Source organism: Lissotriton helveticus, chromosome 11 (assembly GCF_964261635.1).
Source record: "Lissotriton helveticus chromosome 11, aLisHel1.1, whole genome shotgun sequence".
Classification (NCBI taxonomy): Eukaryota; Metazoa; Chordata; class Amphibia; order Caudata; family Salamandridae; genus Lissotriton; species Lissotriton helveticus.
Window position 1 is genome coordinate 549,729,266 of NC_136072.1, and position 25,772 is coordinate 549,755,037.

The 25,772-nt window shown below is 42.6% G+C and overlaps 1 protein-coding gene across 3 annotated transcripts in view; it reads right to left on the bottom strand.

Annotated features, from left to right (window-relative positions):
* The window catches only part of PPP3CC (protein phosphatase 3 catalytic subunit gamma), a 776,740-nt gene that overhangs the window by 138,307 nt on the left and 612,661 nt on the right, over positions 1-25,772 (bottom strand). For all 3 annotated transcript variants that reach the window (XM_078666300.1, XM_078666301.1, XM_078666299.1), the window contains one exon: positions 13,074-13,151. In XM_078666300.1, coding sequence (XP_078522426.1) covers positions 13,074-13,151 — 78 coding nt within the window. The remainder of the gene's footprint in view (positions 1-13,073; positions 13,152-25,772) is intronic.

Here is a 25,772-nt window from a genome sequence, read left to right on the forward strand (position 1 = left end):
ATGGAAGAGGAAAATAGAATTAAAAGGGTAGGACTTTCCACTTGAAATAATGGAAACATTTACTTTTACTCCTAACAGATTGGATCTCTATGAAAATGATTGGGGAAGTTCATAGACTATTGATTATTTTCCAAGAGTCAGGTATTTAAGGCAGTCTGAACAAGTTGATTCTATTAATACCTATGTAGAAGAGTAATTAATGTTCAGGCATTTGGATTACATAAGTCTGAAAGTGTATGTTACTTCTGAAACAGTAGGTCATTTCTAATGTTTGAAATGGCAGTTATTTGTTAAACTGCATAAAGTAAGCAAAGACTAAACATATGTGAAAAACAAAGATTATCAGTCATTAGTAGAAAGTAAAGAAATGATGAAAAGTGAGTTCTTACAAAACATGTAAGCAAAGACTAAACAATTAATAAAACACGCCTGCAGAGAACACAGTACAGCGATCCCTGATTGCTGACATTTAGAAAACGATTAAATAAACTGATGCCTAACAGATTTGACTTTTCAAAGTAACGTGGTGTCACAAGGGATGGTTGAAGTTAGGTCAGATATGAAATGGAAGCTAAAAGCAACCCTAAAAAACTTTAATAGATGTCCCATATTCCTCTGAATACAAATAAACACTCCAGATGTTCTCCCAAGGGGGCTCGAGCGTACCCCCATCCAAAGAAATTTGAATTGAAAAGGATTACAAGACATTTATTTTGCAACAGATGTTTCAAAATTTGTGGGTCAAATAGCCAAAAGCTAATCTGAAAAGGATCTTAAAAAAACTCCAGTAATCAGGATGTGGCATAGTGCTCCACAACAAATAGTGAATGTGCCAAGCAGGAAACTGCGTTGCTTCCCACAGATTCTTAAGAGCTGGACTGGCTGAGATCTCGTATCCTCTATACAGCCCTCAAAGTAGCTCACTTTCTCAACTGATTGGGACGTTTGCATTATGTACCAAATGGCGGTGCAACCCAGGAGTCATTTTCTAATGTTGTGGAGAGTCTGGCATTATTTATAAGTAAATTAAAGTATTTACTCCTAAATAATGAATTGGAATCCACATCCGAAGTTAAGGAAGCGTTCACCTAAGCTCGTGAATCTATGGAGGATACGAATGAGGGAGAATTGATAGTAAGAGAAACAAACAGTGATTGAAAACGTTACATAGAACAGGTACAGACAGGAAAGGGACTCTGAAATATAGAAAAACTAATGAGCAGTTGAATTATGTACAAAGTGCAGGTGATTGAGGAACAAACTGGGGACAAAGAGGTGTAATGGGGAGGAAAATGGGACAATATATCCAAAGTGGAAAAATGGTAATGCAGATTAATATGGAAGAAAAAGGGAAAAATGGATGAAAAGGCTGCATGCCAAATTGACATGGGGGAACAGGGGACAGCAGTGGGAGATAGAAAGAGGTGTAGGATAGAAAAAAGAGAGGGTGCAGGGGATAGTTGAAAGAAGTGAGAACACTTTCTGTAAATATTAAAATCTCCTCCCTTCTTCCCAAAGGATTTGAGGCACAGGCAGAGGCGGACTCTTTTAGAACAATGCTGGTACCTTTGTTATAGCTGGAAATGTAGTGATCTTCTATAAGGAGACATCAAGATACAAAGGACAGACAGAAGAAACAAATTTACATTTTCATGGTGTGTGTGAAAGAAAAGCAAAAAATACACTGCATCGCATTCAAGAATAAACTGTGCAGCAGCAAAAAGATGTGCATGCAAGCCTTCTTATCCAGGGTAAACACCCTCTTTTACACAAGTTTAAACAACCCCCATCATTAAGCGCAGAAGACCAACTTGACCATGAGGACCGCCTCCCTCCTCAAAAGCTGATAACCTTTTTCATTGTCCATCCCATTGCTCAATTCCTCCATGCTGAAATCCACTCTAGAGCGCATAAGCCAAGGACAGACAATGCTCCTCTCCAAACACAACTCATGAGAAACACGGCCCACTTATTCACAAAACACTTCTTTCCCAAGAAATACTCACCTCCCTCGTTCAAAGACAGACAACTCATTCCTTTATTCGCTTACATAGCCCCAAACATTTTCCACAATGGAAATCTAACATCCTTCCCCAGTGGACGAACAATGGTTCTTCCTTGAAGACAGACACTTTTCTTCAGGTAAGGGATGGAAATCTAGATGATAGACGATGCGCTTTTACAGACAGTCGCTAATCTTAATCAGAGGAAGCACACCATTCTGCAAGGTCACAAACATATTAAAGGGAGGAAAACAATGCTATCCCCTGAGGACAAAACATTTTTCACAAAAAGGAACCAAGACAACAGACAATGCTCAAATCCAGAGGACAAACACCACCTCTATAGGATTGTTTATGCTACTGTGTGAGGATAGGCAACTCTCACCAGACAGTAAAGGAACTCTTCCAGAGGCCTTAATATGTTTCCTACCTAGACCCTGGGTAAGACAAAGAGTCTTTCTCCTTCAGGTGGACTATACTCTTACCTCAGTAACAGGCCATGTTCTCCCCACGGGCAGATAAAGCACTTTCTGTGAGGGGAGACCTTTCTCTTCATTTGAAGAACATTTTGCCATTAAGAACACACACCATTCTTCCATAGGGGACTGACAGCATGCTTCTTGGTGCACATAATACGTTTTTTTTATTAAGAATAGATACAACTTTTTCCTGGAGTAGAGCTAGCGTTTGTTACCAACGGCAAACCACATTTTCTCTCGGAGGATACAAAAAAGACAATCTTCTCTTGCAGGCTTCAGGACCGATATTGCTCTTTCCCCCTCAGAGCCTCCATCGAGTGGAATGTGAGCATGGGTTGGGAAAATGCCTTTCTGTCATCCATAAATGCATCCAATACTGTACCCTAGGCAAGCAAGCAACACTTCGGTCCATGGAGCTTCTGACATGAGACTGACAACTCTCTGAAACTCAGACCACCACCTTCCATCTCCTCTACACCTTACCTGGACAGAACAAGGATTTCATTGATGAAATCCTGGATCTACTTGCCATTTGATCCATCCAACACACCCACACCAGAATTATGAGTGGCTTCAGCCTCCAAGACAACACAAGTTTAAAAAAAAGAAACCCTCCTTAACTTTAATGACACACTCAATGTGTCACAGCAATTCACCCAGCCAACACACATCCACACACATCCTTAACCTTCTTTTCTTAAACATTCCAGTGTTGACCAACCACAGCCTTGGAATAGACCAACCACCTCGCTAACCCCATTTCCTGTGGGAAGACCATACTTTCAGATTTTATTGGACTTCTCCATCAACAACCTAATGTGAGAAATCGTCTCACCCTGCCAACTCCACGTCCAGCACCAACACCCTTCTTAATAACTTCAACACTTTTTGGGGCCAAAATCTCCCTCTGTTACCCGGTAATTGAACGGCCTCGCTGACAAACTCTCTATCCGTAAGCAGAAAGGCAAATGATAACTAACACAACAATCTCAATGACTGCGTGATACTGAAGGTCATCTGCACAACACACAGACAGTTAATCAAATCATACAAAGTACTTTACCAACACCATTGATGAAGTCATCAACAGAAACAGAACATTCTTCAAGGCTATAAAGCACTGTATCAAACTCCTGCATGACACACCTATTCCGCACACCAAAGACAATTGTAATGCCATCAACCTCTTCTTCAGTGTAAAAAAAATAAATACTGAAAACCCAACAGCAAATAGACAATGCCAAGCCACCAAGCCGGTTTCTCCTCTTACAACAAACCTTTTTCCTAGAATGCTGCAATCGTCATCCTTCAAAGCCCTCTCACTCACAGATCTCGCCAGCATGCTCAGCTCTCTCAACGCCACTCTACTGGCTCTCATGATACCTTACCACCAGTGCTTCATCACATAGCTCTCCGTGGTAGCTCACAGCTTTCTAACCAATGTCAACACCTTACCTAACACAAGGCATCTTCTCAGAGGCTCTAAAGACAGCCACATCCTCTGGCTACTAAATAAGCCTACTCTAGTTTCTGATGATCTCACTAACTAAACTCATCTACACATCACCATCGTTATCACCGAAAAAGCAGTCTATACTCAACTGCAAGATCACAGCAATGCCTCCAATCTCTTGCATGACTACCAATCTGGCTTTAGATCATGCTGCTGCACTGAGACACTTACCTTACACATCAAGGACAACGCCCTACTGACCACAGCTGAAGATGACCTCTACCTCCCGATTTTGCTGGACCTCTCAGCTGCTTTTGACACATACCATCACCACACAGTCATCCACACACAGGAATCTTGAATTGTAGTGTCACTCACTCCTCCCCTCCTTCTACCTTTCCAAACAACAGCAGTTCATTCACAGGGCACTTTCACCTACATACTGTCTCCTGTTCTCTTCATTCTATACATGGAGCCCCATGGGGCGTTACTCACAGATAACCGTATCAAAATTTACCAAAATGCAGACAGCACCCAACTATACCAGAAAGTCTCCACTAACTCCAGATATCTAAAGCTTCAAATCTTGCATGCACCTCACTCATACCTGGATGTCCAACGTCTGCCTGAATCTCAATCTCACCAAGACAGAATTGGTACTAATTGGCAAGACCCACAAGCAAGTTATAGTGCAAATCGGGGCCAATGACCTGAATCTTGACTGCTTTGAACCACAACTTTTATTGAATGCCAAGAATTTGATTCACCCTTGGCACCACCCACACACTCAAGGAAGACACTACCATAAAACAAAGGAAGTTCTCTCTTCTAAAGAAAATGAAAGTATTTCTACCAGAATGCAACTTCAAAATTGCTGGTCAAGCCCTCCTACTCTTGCATCTGGAGGGTGGTAACGCTCTGCTCCACATGAACTCCCAAACTCCACATTGCCATACCCTTTCCATCAGAACCACCCCGATCATGCACCAATTTAGGGAAGAGTTGAAGATGCAACTGTTTAAAAAACAGTACAGCACAGTGCAGTATCAGTACACATTTGCTTCCAGAATCCAGCTACCTCTCCTGCCAGTCCTTGCATGTATGTGTGCCTTTGACCCTGTAACAAGCGCTGTTGCCTTTTGTTTAGGTTCATGCATAAGAATAATACATGGCAATAAAAATTCTACATCCAAACATACACACAGGCAGTCAACAGCCCCACCTCTTTCCCACTTTTCCCATCTCCTCCCTTTACCAAAGATTTTTTTTAAAACATTTCTGCCACAAAGCTTACACACAGTAGAATTTCATAGAGGTGAGACCAGGCTCTTTGGCAGAAGAATGAATACAGAGAATGCTCTTCCACTGAAGACAGTTCACGTTTTTCCACAGAGGAAATATACCATTCTTCCACATGCAATAATCACCACTGTATTTTATAAGTTAAGCATTTACTTTAGCCAAAAAGAGAGACAATGATCTTCCCCAAAACATTCCCAGTGATGTTTCCCAAAATCAGATAACATGGTGACTCGGACGACAACGTTATTACCTCAAAAAGACTATATTCTTTAACTGAAGACACAATGATTTTCCATTAAACACAGTTAACAAGCTTCTTCTGAGGGAAGAAAACACTCCTTCAACCAACAGCACCCAGCTAACTTACAACACAGAAACAAATACTTTTACATCAATGTTCTTTCATAGAGAACAAAAAACATTCTACTATGGATGATAGATAGCCATGATCTTCAGAAGAAGGAGACTGTTCCACTGTACAGTGTTCTTCCACAGACTAACCTATTACACCTGAATGCGGCCTAAACCTTCCCTAAAGAGACTGACAAGTCCTCAACATAAAAAAATTCAACATTACTCTAAAGGGAACAGATGTATTTCACCAGACTTTCTTGTACTGAAGACAGACAACCCCCTTCCATAAAAATAATGTTATTTCATCTAGTAAACACAAGGTTATTTAATAGAGGATAGATAACTTTCTTCTTTATGGAAGGGGACAACTGTCTTCCAGAAAGAAACCCAATTCTCTGCCAGAGACAAACAATATCTCTCATCAAATATGGATAGTCAATTTTCTTCCACCAAAACTAAGCTCTACTCATGGAAGAGAGCGAGTTATTTTATTATCATGGCAGGGTATCATTTCATTCCCCCAAAGAGAAAATCTGTGTTCTGTGCACACTCATCAAGTTGTGTCTGCAGAAAAATCGGTGACATTCCCATTCCTAACAAATCTACAAAACACAATCCTTTCCAGACAGGAACAACTCCCTTTTAACCTCTCAAACACATGAAATGTAGCCCAAAAGGACCAAAGAAACATTTCTCCCCAAGAGTGGGCAGCTCTCTCTTCAGAAGGGTTTAACTTCAACTCCCTCCAGCTTGGAATTCTACCCGTGTATTGCCCTTGAAGATAAGATATTAATGCAAAAAGTGACAGCTGAAAACTTTGACAATTTCTCTCTTCTAATAATGAATTCAAAGAGTGCTTTGCGAGAAAACTTTGATCAACCTACACACGGGACCCTTTGCCAAATAATGATTTGCAAGTGTGAAGAAACAGCAAAAAAAATCCACTGTTTAAACAAAAGATGAAATAATGATGGAAAATGTATATTTTGTCCACTATTCTAGTTTTAGAATACTTAAATTAGTGTGATTTCATCACAGCAAATGCTTTTTTCAGGCCATATTTTGGAACCGAGAGCTTTGGGTAGGATTACAATTTCCAACTTGAATAAAAACAGTCACAAAGTTTAAGCATGACCGATCCCGAATGTCAATAACAGGTTTAGCACAGGAGTAATGAGGTAAGGTGGCTATGGAGGAGTGCAATCCTTGGCACTTAAACCCATTCAAGTTCACTACTGACAGTGAGAATATGAGGCAATTTGCATGAACAATCTGATGGACCTGGTTGAGATGTACATAATTGAAGAAGGCATCAGCTACCAAAAATGGATAGAGATTAGTGCTGAGTTTCTTAATCTGATTGTGTGATGTCACTGGGAGACAATTGACAAAATATGTAATCGGGCTCAACATGGATAAATTGTTTAAAGTGAAATTTTGCGTTGCATTGTTGGGACGGAAATGTCCCCTGCGTGGTATACGGGCATGTACGCGCGCCCTGAAACTGCATGTAAAGCTTGAATCCTGACTTTTACCACACAGCTAGCTCACTACTTTTGCATGTACGTTGATACCAAGGTCTCTCCTTGGTAATGGCAAGTTCAAGAAACTTTCTGTGACCTGGAGAGGTGCACCAAGAGTGCCTTCTTTTGTCAACATAGAACTACTGTCCATAGTCTGGGTAGTTCACCCAATGCTGTGGTGGCAGCCTACCCATTTTTGTGAATCAATAGCTCTGAACAGGCCTTTTTTCTGTCTGTGTGCCCTATCATCCACAACTATGTAACGTACCACTTCTATGTAACGCTACAACCCTTATGCTGACATTCTTTGTGTGTTACATGCGTGAATGCATGGTGGATGTGCGGCACACAAATGAGTAAAAGGATTCAATATGAGACAGGAGTATGATTACTGGTACCAGTGGAATTCATTTTGGATTGCCCCTGGGTTTAGCATGGCACAGGATGAAGGGTATAAATCTTTCCCAGACAGCGGACATGATATTGCCTGCACTACCCTGAGAATCAGGTTTGGAAGGGGATTACCTGACCAGTTTATACAGCCATAGGTCGGACCCCAGTAACCATTAGCAAATTATCCCAAGCACCACGGTTGTGCCCATTAGCAGGTCTGCCCTGTGACCATGTCGCCTCAGAACAGACTCTGACTGCCACTCTTTTTTGGTTGTAATACAGTTTTATTATGATGGATACTGACAGAAGTCCAGTGAAGAGTGAGTTGCCTTAATGTAAAAGGAGCAGGAACATTGGCAGGAAAATTATACTCATCATTTAATGTGAAAAAAGTTTATAATGTGAGCAATCAGGAGGAACAAGACACTTTCGGTTTTTGCGGCAGAGGTATCTTTCTGGTAGAAGATGACAGAGGTTTCTATGAGCTTCTGAATGAGACATGGATTTTCTCATAATTAATGACCAGAAGAAAGGGTACAGAGATGGTAAATGGAATCCTTAGGGAAGGTTGTAGTCATGAAATTAATTCACTGGATTCCCTTTCAATAGGTTTAGGCAACTGGGTGTAATAGAGATACAAGCAAAGCTGAATGAGAAAGACCCAGATGAAAGTTCCAAATGATTCCCAACAGGGCAATTGGGTGAATGTTGGAGATGTGGGAGTCAAGAGCCTTAAGGAACATCAGGATGGTCTGCAATTGTGGACGAGGAAGACTGACTTTTTACATAAGAGTGTCCGAGCAAAGACGAGCTGAACCAGTTTAGAGTTTTTCAAGTGATTCCGAGAAAAAGACTGACACATCGAGAAGTAAATTAGTAAAATGGTATAAAGGCCACTGATCGACCCAAGAGGAGCAAGAGAGATGGGCTGCCTGTTGCTAAGATCTAATGAGGTGCTGATACACACCAATGCCACCTTCATTGTTCGAAATTGCAAGCATGCTCGCCAGCCTGACAGGGATGCATACAGAATGACTGACGGGTGAGAATTTAGGTTCTGAAAAAGAAGGAACTTATTTAAATTCAATTTCCCTGAAAATTGTGGGGTGCAGCACAAGATGATCCTTCTTCTGTAAATCTTGCTTCCACTGCAAATCTAACACTTCCCATATTGTATGCATGTGCTGGCTGCAATAACAGATCACAATTATTCTAGAAAACACAGCAATATGTAGTGCAGTAATTGTGTCATAGAATACCCAAAAAATGTGTTTACTTTATTTAAACTGCAGAAAGATTTGTCACACTTTCAAGAGAAGGCATGCCTCAAACCACAGTCCTGTTGAAATGTTTTCCAGAAATTAATGTGATTACTGTGAATCCCGGATATACCAGGAATGTAAACTTCCTACTAAATGGCTAATTCCTGGTGTGATGTTTTTAATGGCCAAACGTCAAAGTACGGTTGGAAACTGTTTCCCTAGTATCACTGATGAAAGGCCAATAGACCAGGATATCTGCTTAAGAAATTGGGACACTGACCAGAGGGAAAATAACAGAACCTTGAGCTGGCCACTCTCTGAACTGAAATGTGAAAATAAATTATTTTAAAAGAAACACGCAGTGGAGGCATCCCTTCTCTTCTGTAGGGAAAGGGTAACAATCATGATCTTTTTCTTTGGCAAATTTTATACAAGGCCTTTCCATGCATAAGAGGCTTCAATCCCAATCATCTTTTTGACTATAATGCATGTTGCTTACAATGGTTTACTTCTGTGGATTATATTGCTCACTTTGAAGCAGTTTTTTCACCTGCTTTTGCAGAATACAATGATGTGTTCTGAATGCATTGGTGAAAGCAAAAATTGTTTTTTGACACATTCCCTGGTATGACCGAGTTGAAGAATATCCAACGTCCACTTGTCCATATTAAGGGATTCCAAAACAAGGTTGAGTTAAAAGAAATCCTCCCTCTCAGAAGATGGTATGGAGAACATTATAGAAGTCCATCGTGCTTTGCTGCTGATCAACCTGTGTTCCTTCTGAATCTAGGATAAAAATGTCAGGCTTGTAGAACTCCCTGATTTATAAGTGGAGGATTCAAAAGGATAGCAGTATTCTTGCAGGACGTGAGTCTTAAAAAGAATAGATAGTGCTGCATGGGTTTAAAACCCCATAGTCCTCGATGTACCACTGTTTTTTATTTATTTTTTATTTACATCATTTAATCTTTGGGCATACCAAATAGGTCTGGTCCATCTTAACTTTAATAAGTCTGAGTGAGCTCTATTTGTTTGCATAGGACAGAATAGTGCTGTCTGCTATCTGTCAATATCCTATATCTGCCAGATCCACTGTGAACATAACAGAGTGGTTACAGATGAGCTGTGTGGAAAAGACTTTGCTTTTGCTTTGCTGTTCGGCAACTGACACAGAGTACGATAGTTCATGCTCTTCCGTGTGTCTATCATATATGTCACAGTAGAGAGCACATTTGCTCATTTAAACATAGGAGATGTGGCTGTAGTCACTTTACAAATACCACACATTTTCTTCACTCCTCTTCAGGAAGAATGGAATCAAAGCACAAGAACTGTATCTCTTAAACAAATGCGGATGTCTTCCTGGACCATGATTTGTTAGGTCTGATCATAGTTTTTAGCATTGAGAATAGATCATTAATAGAAAAAAGACAATTTACAAAAACCTATTTACCTACTTCAACATTTCTTTTTCTGAACCCAGTTTCTAAATAGAGATCTATGTACCTGCCTTATCCCTCATTAAGTTATGTGAATTAAATATGCCCTTCATTAAAGTGCAGTCCACACAAGGAGAATAAGTGCGTCCAGACAGAACACAATCCTACTGATCCTCGACACTCTGCAGTCATTAAAAGTGCATCTTTTAATTCGGATACCAGCATGTGGGCTCAGATCCCTTGTCAGCTAATCCTACTCGTTAATGTACACACTTTGACCATCCTACTTTGTCAATATGTAAGCGAGACCCTGATGAAAGCTATACTACAGATCTTCATTCAAGGTCTGGGGTAAAAAAACTGTAGTGTTTTAAGATTTCTCTGATGGCATTAACGGTCTTCAGGAAACACTGAAAGCTATGTTCAAGTACTGATGAAACCAGCAAATACTGAATACATTTGAAGAAAGATTTCAATTTTTGTAAAATCTGAGATAATTCAGAACTCATTTTGTCAGCTCTAATGCTCCTGGTCATGTCAGACTAACTTGAATGGAAGCATCCAAATGTTAAGGGACCTTGCTGGGAAAGACCTCAATGGACAGTCTCATATTTAGCAGCACTACTCATAAAGAGCCATAAACTGCAATCACCCAAATGCCTAAGACCAAGGCAGTGTTGAAGCTTCCCAGCGCAAGGAAAGGAGCAGCCTATCTGCTCTGTCTAGCCTGGTTCCCTATGAAGAAGAGGGGAAAACTAAGGATACCAGAGCTCTTGCTACCAAGTTAAGACTCTGCCCTTTTGGAATTCAGAAAAAGGAACTTTAGAGATTATTATTAACAAAAGTCAACTAGCTCACAATTATTATGTCACTTTGAACTAAACGTGGGTGTAGGTTAGTGTAGGGTCATTAGACTTCTAGACTGCGCCAATCGTAACATAACAAATCTTTCTCTATGTAGTGAGCTAGACAACTAACTGTAAGATACTGACATAGTTCTGATTCCTGAAGCATGAACAAAAAGAAAATGAAGCAGTCTTTTTTCTACTGCTCTTTTTGGACATTGATTACAAGTGCTGGAGAAGCCAATTCTTGAACAAAACGCTGTGACGAGTGGGGTACTTTACCATTTACTTTCTTACTGCTGAGCGTCAAGTACCTAAACGTCTTTGTGACCTAGTGGCAGCAGATGCCCAAGGAGAATACTATGGAGTAATTCAGGTAGTCCTCAAAGTAAGAGCGACTGTCCACCTTTGCCAGTAGGCCTGGCTTTGTTCAGAAAGTGTTAGATACTTTTGCCTAAAAACCCAGGTATACTCTGGAGAAATCAAAGTCTACAAAACACCCATTTGTAAATTTACAAAATATAGCATCCAGTACTTCTGAGAGCATCTGATATTCTTCGGATGACTGGGATCACGTGCCAATATTGATCCAGGGAATGTGCAACTTGCCCAGCCTTCGCCAGTACAATTTTTGCAGACATCTCCATCACAAACTGTTTAAAGCCCTGCATAGGACCGTAAAATCCTGCTGACCAAGAGTTCTAAACATAGTTTTACGGATTTAAAAATACGACACAAGGACTAAACTAATTGCAGCACAAAAAACGCAGATTTTGCATAAAATGTGCTTAAGTAAAAAAAAGGTGCACAAAATTACAGTGGTGCTGTCATTCGAGTCTGCTGCAGATTGAAGCCAAAGTACCCTAACATTGTTAAAACTAAACTGTGTCCTCCACTTGGATGTTGGTGCTGTGAGCACTGATGACCTAAACTAGACAGGCATTTATTCTCTGGACACAATCAAATGAGGATAAGATGGGTAAAATAGTAGTGGGCTCCTTTTAAGCAGCATTTCTGATTCTATTGGGCAAAATATTTATGCATTCTTAGATGCAAGTGCAAAAACAATGAAAGGTGGGCGGGCTGTCTCAAACGTATTTGAGTATTTACCTCAGGGTTCACTTCTGGAGAGCTCTTACATCTATGTGTGCACACAAACACAAATTTGGCTTGGAATTGTTTCCTCATTCATTTTCTAGGGTATAGAACTGACCATTTACCATATAATCATCTCAAAACAAGCCCCTTGTTGAACTTCATTACCTTCAGGATGTTGCCTCAAATGGCTGAAGGAGCATTCTTTATCTGCCTCGGCACAATGCCTCTAAAAGCAGGTTTGGCTTCATTAGAGTGTGTATCCCATCATGACAGAATTAGTAAATTTCCAACTCCTAACTGGTTCACCGTCATGCTGAACTTGCCAGAGCATCATATGAGATACTGCATTGGGCACAGGTATGAAGATGCATTTGTGCATTCGCTTTATCTAAACCACAGGTTGACCTGAGACTAGCATATTTTTTTGGCAAACATTTAAAAGCCTAGTTCATCAATTCTGGGCTTCGAGACGTCATTGTTCCCAGTACCAGCGCACAACTTGATGCAACTGTCTCTAACTAATGGTAAACCTGAGAGTCCTTTCTATATACATTGTATTTAGAAAGCTTACTGCGTACCTGACATAGCAGACACTCAGATGGTTCACATCACTGTTTCTCAACTCAAATGGTGGACCATAACCAGCACCACATTTAAAAAAGCATCGGAGATGCAGAAGTTACATAATGGATTGAAGACTCTTAGTAAATTGTAGTAAAGTATATTGAGGATAAGGTCATGCTACAATAGCCTTTAAAAAGTGATTTTGTTTCAATCGTAAGCACAATGTGTAGCACAGAAGTCCTCAAGTGTTATAAGTATGGATTCTGTATGCTCCACCTTTGTTATGAAGTGAAACGCCCTAATCCATCTTGAAACTATTCTGAACTCCGCCTAGTCTAAGACCAGTGGGGCTTCTTACCTTCCAACGTGTCATCCCCGTCCGAGATGAGCTCGTCGTCTGAACAGATGTTGAGAATGTTTACCAGCATCTCAGTCACTGCAGAAAAAAAGATGACATAATGACTTGGTGGAAGACGAAGTGTACAGACATTATTTAACTATAACAGAACAGAGACTATGGAATGCCGCATCCTGAGAGCGAACAGGACATATGTCAAAATGGTGCAAGGAAAGATAACTGGAAGAGGTTGAAAAACATGTTTAAATCAGAAGTGATAAAGACTTCTATGTGAACGGTTATGTACAATATGCCACTAGTAGTATACACTAAGCCTATGAATATTGTAATTTATCAATTTAGAGCCATTTACTCACCTTATGTCCTTCATCACAATCTGCTGGAACACAATCTGCAGATACCTAGTGTATGTTCATGGGAAGTTATCAGTAATAGGTGCCTAGTTTATAGTTCTCCTCGCTTTATACTAATGGAGTATTTTATCTTATGCAAGAGTAGATTAAGCACATTTGCATAGCACTGGCTAGTTCTTTGAATTTCTGAAGCCTGGGAACAAAAGTTATGTCAACCTGCAGGTTTCCAGGGGCCCACTCAATAACAAAATCAAAAGATTCATATAAAACGACCGTGTGTATGGCAGGTCAATCATTTTGAGCTGAGAAAGAGGACTTCATAATGGGAGTACATAAATCACGGAGTAGTATATTAACTGCAGTGCTCTATCATTGGTATCTTTCGTTGATTCACATGCTATTTAAAGGTTTATAGTCATCAGGTTGAGGTTCTGTAGTTGTTCCATACACACTTCTTTAGTAGAACATTCACATCTTTAGTACTTTTTCCAACATCCTGTGTCTGGATGGGTGCCCGAGCCTACACATCTAACATAAATATATGTACATACACATATATGAGACTTACAAGCAAGAAATTTGAACTTTTCCAGTATTTGAGCTTTCAGACCTATACAAGTACCAAGACTTCTTTAACAAGAAATATATGAGCATGCCAAAGCTATATCTGAATGATATATTTAAAACCCCTTACTAAAGATGTCTCCTGTACACCGAAAATGTCCAGGTAGGGATGTCTTTTGCACCTATGCAGCACGGACTCTGCTGCTACTAGTGATGCTACCTAGTGATGCTTTAAATAGTAAAGCTATCATTTTAACTTATTATTCATAAAAGTAACTGCAGTGATTCTCAGATTGTCCATTTGACTTCAGATAACCACATGTTGCACTATCACAAGCATCTTAGAATCTGACAGGCGTGTCCAGCAGCACCAACAAGGCGGTTACACATAGCGAGAGCTCTGTCCCGGCCTAATAAAATCCCTGCAATTATCCGGGCGTTGGCGGATTTTGCAGCTCCCTAGGGTTGCCGAATCTCAGCCGCAATTGCTAAGAAGCGCAAAGGGAAAAGCTGCAGAACCAACAGCGTTGAACAAAGAACACGACTCAGATGCTGATACCCACATCCTCGCAAATGCAACAAGACTGGAAAGTAGCTCTGCAGGCAGTAGCTCTGATAATGTCCCTGCAAAAATCAGACAGACTGGCAGATAAGTAACCTGCGTTCTGCGGATGATATTCTATGAAAGCCCAGAAACTTAGTGGAATTTTAGGAGTATCTGATATCTAGAGAAGAGTACATGGTAGCATCCCTGGGAGTGTAATGGTCATCCCCCTCACCATTATCATGAGCCAGGATGGAACCAACGTCCCTGACCCACCTTAATTTTTGGCAACCCCCTCCACCAGAGTGATCCGCCGGAGGAACTGAAGGCAACGTTCTTAACCGTAATTTTGTTTGTTCACAGGTTTGGGCAGTTGGCGGTTGCCAGACCGCTCTTGGAATCAGGAGTTATTCCATTGGGTTTGTTGTTCCCTACCATGGAGTCCTTATACATAACACAGACCGGAGATTGAGATCGAGTCGGGATAGTTTGGGGGAATGGAGGGGAGGAAGAGAATACACTTTACAATTCTGTTCTCCATGCAAGCAAACATAGGAGAGGTCATACTATTAACCTTGAATATTCGGGATATGGGCTCCCCAGTTAAACGCTGCATCTTTTTTTATTTCATACGCCGTAGAGGCATGCATACAGTGATGGTACAGGAAACACACCTGGCAGCAGAGGAAGCCTTTAGGTTCAGCCGTAGATGGCAGGGACAACTGTTTGTGACCACATATTCAGCATATGCAAGAGGGACCCTTTTGAAGGTTAAGCTGGGTGCTCCCTTCCATGCAACACATAAAATTATCGATCCAGAAAGGCGATATGTTATAGTGAAGGGTAGGCTGAAAGGAAGGGAAGTGACACTGAGTAGTATATATGCCCCAAACCAAGAGCAGACACACTTCTTGCAACAGCTTTCCAAACCCCATTTGAAATTAGCAGAATGTGATTTGATCCTGGGTGGGGATTATAACTGTAGCAGACAGACATGGACAAGTCTAACCCCTCACTTTGTGGTACAGCAACATCTGCGACATCTAGGGGTCTCTGAGACTGGATGAACGGGTGGGAACTCCCAGATAGGTGGAAGCTACAAAATCAGCAACAACGGGAATACTCCCGTACCTCTCCACTATATGGTCTGCACACCAGACTAGACATGTTTCTATGCTCAATGCAACATTCGTCAGCAATTATGGGGGTAGAATATTTGTGGTGTAAAATCTCGGACAACAGTCCGCTACTTCTGAGTTTGTCCTCAACGCCCGAGAGAACTTAAATCCCTGGATGGAGGCTTGATCCCAGCCTACTTGAGGATGATTGCTTTAGACAAAAGCGGTCTACCTCCATTTTGACTTATTTTTAATTAAACCAAGACACTGCTAGCACCTCCCTGACAGAGTGGGATGCCTTTAAGGCAATAGTGAGAGGCCACTGTGTGGGACAGACAGTGGGCATGCATCGGGAGATCAACCGAGAACTCCAGACACTGGAAGCTCAAATTTATGCTCTTGACAGTGGGCTTAGGGTGGATGACGAGGCCAAGAAACAACTGTCCGACACCAGGAGTAGATATCATGAAGCCTTGGAACGCTTGAGGTTCTTGGACTTTCGAGCATATCAAGAAAGACAGAATGTGAAAGGGTTGAAAGCAGGGAAATTACTAGCATGTCTGATTTGGCCAGAGGGAAGAGACTAGTATTTGGACAGCCGGTCTTCTCGCTCAAAATCATTAACAATATTTTTAGAGAGTACTATGAAACTTTGTATGGGAAGCTCGGGAAGTGTCTGAAGTAAAGATGGAGACTTATTTGGAGGGCTTGGGGGTTACAGGGAGTAGACCAGGATACAAGGAAGTGCTTGGAGGATGCAATATCTACGCATGAAATTGGGCTGGCAATCAAAGAGATGGCCAGAGGGAAAACCACAGGGCCAGATGGACTCCCAGCAGAGATTTATTCCACCTACGCAACAATAATGACCCCCATCTTGAAAAAATGAATGCTGCCTCACTGCGGGTAGGCCAACTGCCGTCTTCCACGCGAGAGGCGTTCATGGTCCCACTACGTAAAACTAAGTTAGACCTGGCGGGCACGGCAGATTATCGCCCATTGTCTATGTTGAATTTAGACTTCAAACTACTAGGATACTGCTGCACATGCCACACTTGGTCCACATGGATCAGAATGGGTTCATCCTGACTAGGTTGACCTCTGGGAACTTGAAAAGGCTGTATCATGTTCTATTTCATCAAGGTCTTTCGGCATATCCAGATGCAGTGGTGAGGGTGGTCGACCTGGAAAAAGCTTTTGATTCCTTAAGTTGGGACTTTCTACTGCTTGGGATATGGGGAAGCATGGCTGAGATGGATCCGCCTACTTTATACAGACCCCTCAGCTAGGGTTCGGGCGATCGGAGTTTTTTCCAATTCATGTGCCATACACGGAGGGACCGGGCAGGGTTGCAGACTATCGCCTCAGCTCTTCGCTCAAGCGATTAAACCACTCACAGAACGCTTAAGGCAAGAAGGGATGAGACACGGGCTACTACTAGATGGGCCAACGCATATAGTCTCATTGTATGCGGATTACCTGTTCTATATCAGGGAAGGCTCCCGGGGCATATTTCAAGCCCTTGGCATTGTGGAGGAATTTGCAAGTTTGTCTGGGATCCGGGTCAATGCTTGAAAGACACAGGTATTTCTGTTGAGACCCACTCTTGCAAGGTATAGGGACCTCAGTTGCGATCTACTTGGACCCGAGCTCCATTAGATAACAGGTGTTCCATAAGCAGGCAGATCTTCTAGAGGGGAACCTTGGGCGAGCGCTCCGCACATTAAAGACGAATGTGTCATTCTGGCGCTCTCTCAAACTTTCAGTTATGGCCAGGATATCACTTTCTAACATGGTTATCCTTCCGAGGTTGTTTTACTACTTCGTTAATCTCCGGTTAGTAGTCCCTCGGAGATGGTTTAGGGATATGGACACATTGCTCAGGGAGCCGATTTGAAATGGAGCGCGGAATAGGGTATCCCTGACAGTTTTACGACGACCTAGGACAGCAGGTGGCCTGGTATTATCAGATTTTTAACCATTCTACCTAGCAGCACAACTCCAGTGGCTGGTCCAATGGTTGGATGGGAAGGTCTTAGAGACACTGGGATTACAAGGACAGCCTCCCCATGGAACTCTCCTTACCAGGATCTTAAACCCAAAACACCAAGTAAAAAACAACAGGGGTTTTGCTACAAGTGGCCTTCAAAGATTGGGATTGATGCACTAGATGAGCAGTGGGATCCCCTTATATGCACAAGGTTTACCACTGATAGGGTTACCACAGATAGGAGATGGCTCCCCCCTTTACACAGAGCCAACTGAGGGAGTGGATAGCAGCAGGAGTGACTACTGTCCGGGATTGCTACCAAGATGGAGACTTTTTCCCCTGACAGACTTCCTGGAGTATCATGACTATTCACCTAAGCAGCTTTTAAACTACCACACCATGCAGGAAACCTTTAACATATTATGCGGAGAGGACTCTGGCGAACCTAACACACATGCGACCCTACAAGCAATGGTGACAATTGGGTCAGTGAGGCATTTGGTAAAATGGTTGTATGTCGCAATAACAGCCCTGACAGAACAGCCCTTTTCTCATATACAGGAGAAATGGGAAGCCCTTGTGGGTAGGAGTTTGACTGAGGTGGAATGGCAAAAGGCTCTGGAAAGCCTGAAGAAAATCTCCAGAAAGGGCAACTTCAAATTTACACAACGTAATATACTACATACGACCTACCTCACACCACTATGGCTCAATATCATGTACGGGGTGGAGGATCAGCAATGCCCAAGGTGCAAAACGATAGATGCCAGCTTTGCACATATGATTTGGGAATTCCCGGTTGCACAGGCCTACTGGCTGAAAATTATAGAGATTTGAATGAGGTGTTGGCACGATCCATGCCGTGCAGAGCAGAAGTTTTCCTTTTGGGCCTGTACCCGAGGCCCAAAGCTAAAAAAGTGGGACATAGGTTTGTCGACCGTGCTCTAATTCGGGCTAAGAGGCGCATTGCCCTCCGATGGCGTGTGGCTGTAAAGATCTTGGTTCCGTTTCCGCAGGAGTGCCAGGAGCCGACGATAACCCCAACCCTTCCTCCCTACACCACCTGTGCCTATCAAGCTCTAGGACACAGGGGTGATATGGAGGGAAAGGAGGGAACAAAACAAGGAAAGTAAGGGGAGACAAAACACTGGACTCTTCGGACACTGCACTCTTCTGCTTCTGTCTGATGATGAAGCTACAAGGAATAAAGGGGTTAATACAACAACAATCACTCTGCCAATCAACCCCTTCAATGTATTGCATAGACCAATAATCACCTGAGAGTATACAGGAGTGACAAGGAAAACAACTACGATCTAGTCTGGAACCGTAGATGTAAAACCCTTATGGAGATTGCATATGACCTGTAGTGAGGAATAGGTTTTGTAATTTTTGTGTGACCTTAATCTGTACTATCTACAGGTATGAATATCTACCTTACCTCATATGTTTCACTTCTCAACTACTGGATAGATATAGTACAAGGTCTGGAGTCACAATATTCCTTGCCTGTAGGGTAATGCAAACGTACATAAACACCCAATAGTATTCAACAAGAACACGAAGTAAATATAGTGCGCTACAAGCGCTTTACCAGGTCTTCTTGTCCTTGCACTGTGATATATGCCAGCATCCGGGAAGTCCAGAGAATGCAAAATAATAAGGTAAACGGGGAATAAAGTAAACTCGCCAGGCGGACCACAAATCCCACAATGCCATGCAACCCCACACTCCCCTACTCCGCAAATACCGGCCGGCTGGACCGTAATCTGGCCCATCGACGAGTCCGCAAGCAGCAGGGTGTATGAGATCACACTGACCCCTGGGTAAGATAGCCGGCACTGGTCGAGAGAAATAATAAACAGTAGATCCCACGTTAAACAGCACACATGGGTCTATCGGGTAGCTGAGGTAGGGGAACTCCGTACAGCCTGTACGAAGTGATTACCGAGAAACACTCGGCTTGTAAAGATTGGAGCTTGCCAGAGATAACTGCAGTAATAGTTGACGGCAGAAACAGAACACAGGATGGGAGCTCCACGTATACGAAAGTTCAGAACAGAGGTCCGTGACAATATGACCCCAAGCCGGGATCAAACCTAAGAACATCAATACTGCTAGGGAAAGCAGTGTACTAATAATCAGGAACAAGTGTCCACACCAAACAAAGGCAGAAGACTGAAAGCGGCTAAGCGGAAGTGACTTAGTATCCAACGGGGAGACTAGAGCGCAAAGCGTTAGACGCCGAGAGAAACGAGCTTATGTTCTTGCCCGATTCCCTTGCGCATGCGCAGTTCCTCGAGGCCATCTTGCCTTGGTCTCGATACTTCGTCTCTGCTATCCGCGGATGCTCAGCAGGCATGACAGTACATGCCCCCTAAGGATCCCCCCACAGGTCTAGGCTTCTGGGGATGCTGTCTGTGGAAGTGCTTCACTAAGGTAGGGGAGTGTACCTGACTAGCGGGTTCCCAAGTCCTGTCTTCCACACCATACCCTTTCCAATGTATGAGATACTGTAACTTGCGCCTGACACGTCTGGAATCTATGATGGCCTCCACCTCATATTCCAATCCGTCATCCACGTCTACAGGTGGGGGAGAGGCCGGAAGGACTGTTCCAGGGGCAACAAGCTTCAATAAGGAGACATGGAACACAGGGTGTATTTTCATTGTATGGGGAAGGTCAAGTTTCATGGCCACAGGATTAACGACCTTTGTGATCTTATAAGGTCCAATATACCTGGGCTTAAATTTACAAGCCCCTTTTAAACTGATGTGTCTTGTGGATAACCAAACCTTGTCCCCTTCGTTATAAGAGGGTTCCTGTCGTCTGTGTGTATCTGCTCCTTTCTTGTACCTTATCTTGGCCTGGTCCAATGTTTCTTGTGCAAGTTTGTAGTTACGTTGGAGGCCTTGTACTAATTCACTAGCAGCAGGGGTTGTACCTGGGGAGGTAGCACCAGGGAGTATGCGAGGGTGATAGCCATATGTACAAAAGAAAGGTGTAAAGTCTGTGGAAGAGTGATGACTGTTGTTATAGGCCATCTCGGCCAACCAAACCAACTCATCCCATTCTGTTAAGGACTGCAGGTCTTGACATCTGATATACTGCACAAAACATTGGTTTACTCTCTCGGTCTGTCCATCAGTTTGTGGGTGATGACTAGACGAGAGACGTACATCAACAGACAAAAGAGCACACATTCCCCTCCAGAACCGAGACACGAACTGGGAACCCCTGTCGGAGATCAACACAGAAGGCAATCCACGTAATCTGACTATCTGTTTCAGAAACACAGAGGTCAAGGTCTTTGCAGTCGGTAACCCAGGTAAAGGGACGAAGTGAGCTAACTTAGTAAAGGTATCTACTACCACTAGCAATGTGTTGTTCCCCTTCTGTGTAAAAGGTAATTCAACTATGAAATCTAAGGACACTGTATGCCATGGTCCTGGGGGAGTCGGCAAAGGCCGCAGTAGTCCCACAGGGTTCCGATGTGAAACTTTACTCTGTGCACAGATATGACAGGTTTTTATGTATCTTTCTGTGTCTTTTCCCATTCCTGGCCACCAGAAACGTCTCTGTAACAATTCCATGGTCTTTTTATAACCAGGATGACCGGCCAAAGGATGTGAATGACACCATCTGAGAGCTTGTTCTTGTAAGTCTGTAGAAGGAAGGACCAAACCACAATCAACATGGTAGAACTCTCCCACCCTGACCACATCATGTGATCTCAGTATAGGTTCCATCTTATCTGTACTCTGTTCATGTTTTACTTTGTCAAGAAAATCATCCTCAGAACTGATCCCTCCTATGAATCTGTCTGGATGTATAATGGGTGGTGTCTCTTTCAGTTCATGCTAATCAAATGGAGGGGGGAGAAGGAAAGTACTGATCCCTCAGTTTCCTTGGGTAATTACAATTAATCAAGAGGGAGGGATCACTTGTCCTGCGTGAACCAAGGTATGCAGGAGATCGAACAACGGTGTCTCCAAAATTAAACCCTCATGCACGTGTAGGGTAGCGTGGTAAGCGGTATATCTTGATTCTCCGCTCTTCTGACACGTGTGTGCATAATCATCGGGTTTTTCGGCATGCAGCCTCCACCAGGAGGATCTTACCCTCGGTAAAAACAGTAGTGACCCAGTGATGTGGAGGGAGTGTAGGACAATAAAAATCCCCCGGAGACCCAGTAAACGGACTTTTATTAAATCTGGGTTCGGGTGGATCCCATTAGGGGAATGCTCCAATAATGTGCGCTCTATTGAAAAAGTTAAGTTTTCAGGACGCACTAGCATTCAAAATAATTTAAAATGGCCAACATGTTTCAGCCCTCTATGCCGTGAATCGGACTTTAGGGCTTTCTTCAGGACCCGTGGTGAAAGGTGATAGTGATGCTAGACTATTATATTTATAGCAAGCAGGTGTGTAGAAAAAGGGAAATTCTCAACCTGTTTCTTGGTTCTCGAGGTCACGATGTACCTATAGTTCAGACATAATGATAAGAGACATACACAGACATACACAAATACACAAAAAGGGTAAGGGAGACACATAATGTAGTGAATTCACTACTAATCAATGCAGATTGTTGCAACTTAAAATAGCAATACTTAGTAACCCCCAGTAATTGGCAGTGTCAACTCTCTCTTTCTCCAACAGGCTAATGCATGCAAAAAGTGGTTCATAGACAATGAATCATACTTATATGCAAATTTGTAGGGTCTAGAAAACCCCACCACTCAGAAGACTATCGTGATAAGTCATAAGTGGTAATTGTTTGTCATGTGGCATGCCGGCAATGCTCATTCATAAGTGCAATTTCTAATATCTTTAGCATGAAATCGATTGCCCCGCGTAGTGAAAATCTTTCATACCGCCGTGCTCTGTGCGTCAAATTCATACCTGGAATAAACAATAGTTACACCTCCTTCCGTTGTAACCGGGGCATATATACTTATATGCAAATGCCATGACAGTAAGATAATACCTGTCCACTAGAATGACTATGGTGGTGAATCAAGATATGTGGCCATTGTTGTTCACACATCACATGCAAGATAACTCATTCGTGAAAATATATCCAGTTTGTTACTATGTTGGGGCTAATAATGGTTGCTTCACGTGGTGAGAAAAACAATCATGCCGATGTGCTCTGTGCGCCCTACGCGCCAAAATCATACCTGAGATATATATTAGTTACACCTCCTTCGGGTGTGGCAAGGGCTTCGAGGGGGCTAAACAGAAGGAATAACGCACTGTTAGCGTGAGGCCGGGCTCATTATACTTGCGGTTTTGGTTGCAGAAGGGTCTCGTGGCAATACCTAACGCTCCTGTCCTCGCGCTTCGCGTTGCGCTTCTGCTGCCTCTTGCGACCCGGAAGTAACAGTGCTGAGCTTCCGGGTCGGTATTTCTGCTGTTTTCATGGAAATAGAAAGAGGACTTCGTCGTCCTGCGTGTTTACAATGTTGTAACTCTGAGAATATTGTTCTTCATGCCGCTTTGTTTTAAGGCATAGTTACTGATCCAAAAAAGGATATTGGGAAAAAATTTATTGATTTTGAAATAATAATCAAAAATTTTTTAAAAGCTAAATAATTTAGAAATTATTTTTTCAAATCGTGGTAGTCAATTGATTGGTGAATTAGGTAGTAAAAGGGTACAGAATTCATCTTGGATGTTCCTCACAATACAGCCTACGTTATTCGTATTGGAGAGATGGTTAATAGTGTTCTTAGTGGCGCTCTTCTTGGGGTCACGCTTATTATTTCAAAACTTGGAAAATGAATCGGAAAAAATAAATGAAAAATGAAAAATGCGAAATGAACCACTGGTCCAAATCATGGTGGTCAGTTGTACAGTTTTGACAAATTAGTGAATTTTGTGGCGAGCAGTTTGTTAGCATTTGGTGCACAAATCATCTCTGGTGTTTTTTTTACGCAAAGCAGTTTGGGGGTGTCTCTCATTCGGAATATGCTCAGATTTGGTACATAATTCATCTCTGATGTTTTTTCTTCACAGTACAGCCTGGGGGTATCTTACATTGTGGAATATGCCTCATGGTAGGCAGTCTTATTTCAACACACTCAGCCACGGGATATTATCATTCAGCCCCCTGGTATCTGTCCCCAGACGGTGGACCCAACGTTGCTCTTTTTCAAAGAGGATTCTTTCTGCGTTGCTGTCCTTAGTATCCAGTGTTTCTAGGATGACCCAACTGAGGTCGTCCACTGTATGGTTTTTCTCCCAAAAATGACTAGCCATCTTGGTTGTGGTTTTTTTACATTTAACATTGCTCTTGTGCTCAACGATCCTTTGTTTGGCTTTTCTGCAGGTCATGCCAATGTAGTGCAGTTGGCAGGGGCAGGTGATCATGTAAATTACATGGCTCGTGTTGCAGTTTGTGTGTCTGAGCATTCTCCATTTAAGATTTGGAAGTAGTTGTAACTCCTTTGTTGGTTGGGTCAATTTACACACTGAGCAAGAACCGCAGGGATAGTGTCCAATAATGGGGGGGTTTCCCCACAAGTTGGATTGTTGTCCTCGTTTTGTTACAGGTGGTCTCGTGTGCACCAGGATGTCTTTTAGATTCCTACAACGCCTGTTGGCGAATCTCGGTTTTGGCCAAGAAAGAGCGCCAGAGGTGAGGATCCTCCAATTCTTATTCACAATTTTTTTGACTTTGTCAGTTACTGGACTGTAGGTCGTGACACAGGTAGTGAGATCTTCAGGTTCTGTTTTTGGGAAGGTCTCTAGAAGGCCTTCTCTGTTCTGGTGCTGGGCTCTTTTTTTGCATTTATTTACCACTCGTCTTGGGTAGTCTCGATGTTGGAGTTTAGTGCAAAGATCTTGTGCTTGCGCCCGATATTCGGTGTTCTTGCTGCAGTTCCTCCGCAATCTGAGGAACTGGCTGTAGGGAAGATTTTCCCTCAGAGGGCGAGGATGAAAGCTCTTGAAGGAGAGGAGACTGTTCTTAGCTGTTTGTTTGAAAAAGGTGCGTGTTTGTAGATGCCCGTCTTCTGCATATATTGTAATGTCCAGGAAGTCTAGGATTTTTCTATCTGCACTGTAAGTGAACTTCAGACAGTTGTCTTTTGTGTTCAGCCATGCGTGGAAATCTTTTAGATCCTCCTCACTGCCTGCCCAGATTAGCAGGATGTCGTCAATATACCGCTTCCAAAGCAGTATATGACGAATATAAGGGTTTGTTTCTGTGTGTATATGAATGCCCTCAAAGGTGCTTACATATAACCCGGCCACACTCGGGGCAAAGGTGCTGCCCATCGATGTCCCATGGCGTTGTAGGTATAGTGTCTCTTTGTATAGAAAATGATTCTCTGTCAACGCCATGCGGCAACATTCCAAGACAAAGTGTCTAGGGGTTTTGTATATCCAGTCCTTCTCAAAAAGAATTTGTTCAAGCATATCTAAGGTCTCTCGTTGTGGTAGACTTGTGTAGAGACTTTCCACATCAAGTCCTACAAGCATCATGGTGTCAGGTGAATATTTGACATCTTTGAGTAGGTTCAGAAGGTGTCGCGTATCTTTTAAGTAGGTGGGTGTACTCTGGACCAATGGTTTGAGGTAATGATCAGCAAACTGTGAGAGAGGCTCTAAAACTGACCCAATGCCTGACACTATAGGTCGTCCCGGAGGTGGCATTCGGGCCTTATGAATTTTTGGCAATGAGTAGAAGTAAGGAATTTTAGGGTTCTTTGCTACTAGAAATTCAGCTTCTTTTTTGGAAAGCCAGTCATGAGCTTCTGCCTCTTCGATCATCATTTGTATTTCTCTCTGTAGCCTCGGGGTGGGATCGATGGATAGTTTTTTGTAGAATTTCTCATCTGAGAGGAGATCAAGACACTGCTTGTCATAACCTTCTGCAGACAAGAGTACTACCCCTCCTCCTTTATCGGCTGGTTTTATAATGATTTGGCCGTCGTTCTTTAATTCGTCCAACGCTGTCTGTTCAGCTCTCGTTACATTGTGAAACGGTTTCCGTTGGTCGGATGATAAATCATCTACTTCTCTCATAATGGCTTGCTCAAAGGTTGCGATTTCAATCGGAACTTGAGAGGGTAAAGGGCAAAAAGTGGACTTGTTCCTCAATGAGGTATCTCCCTCGGGGAT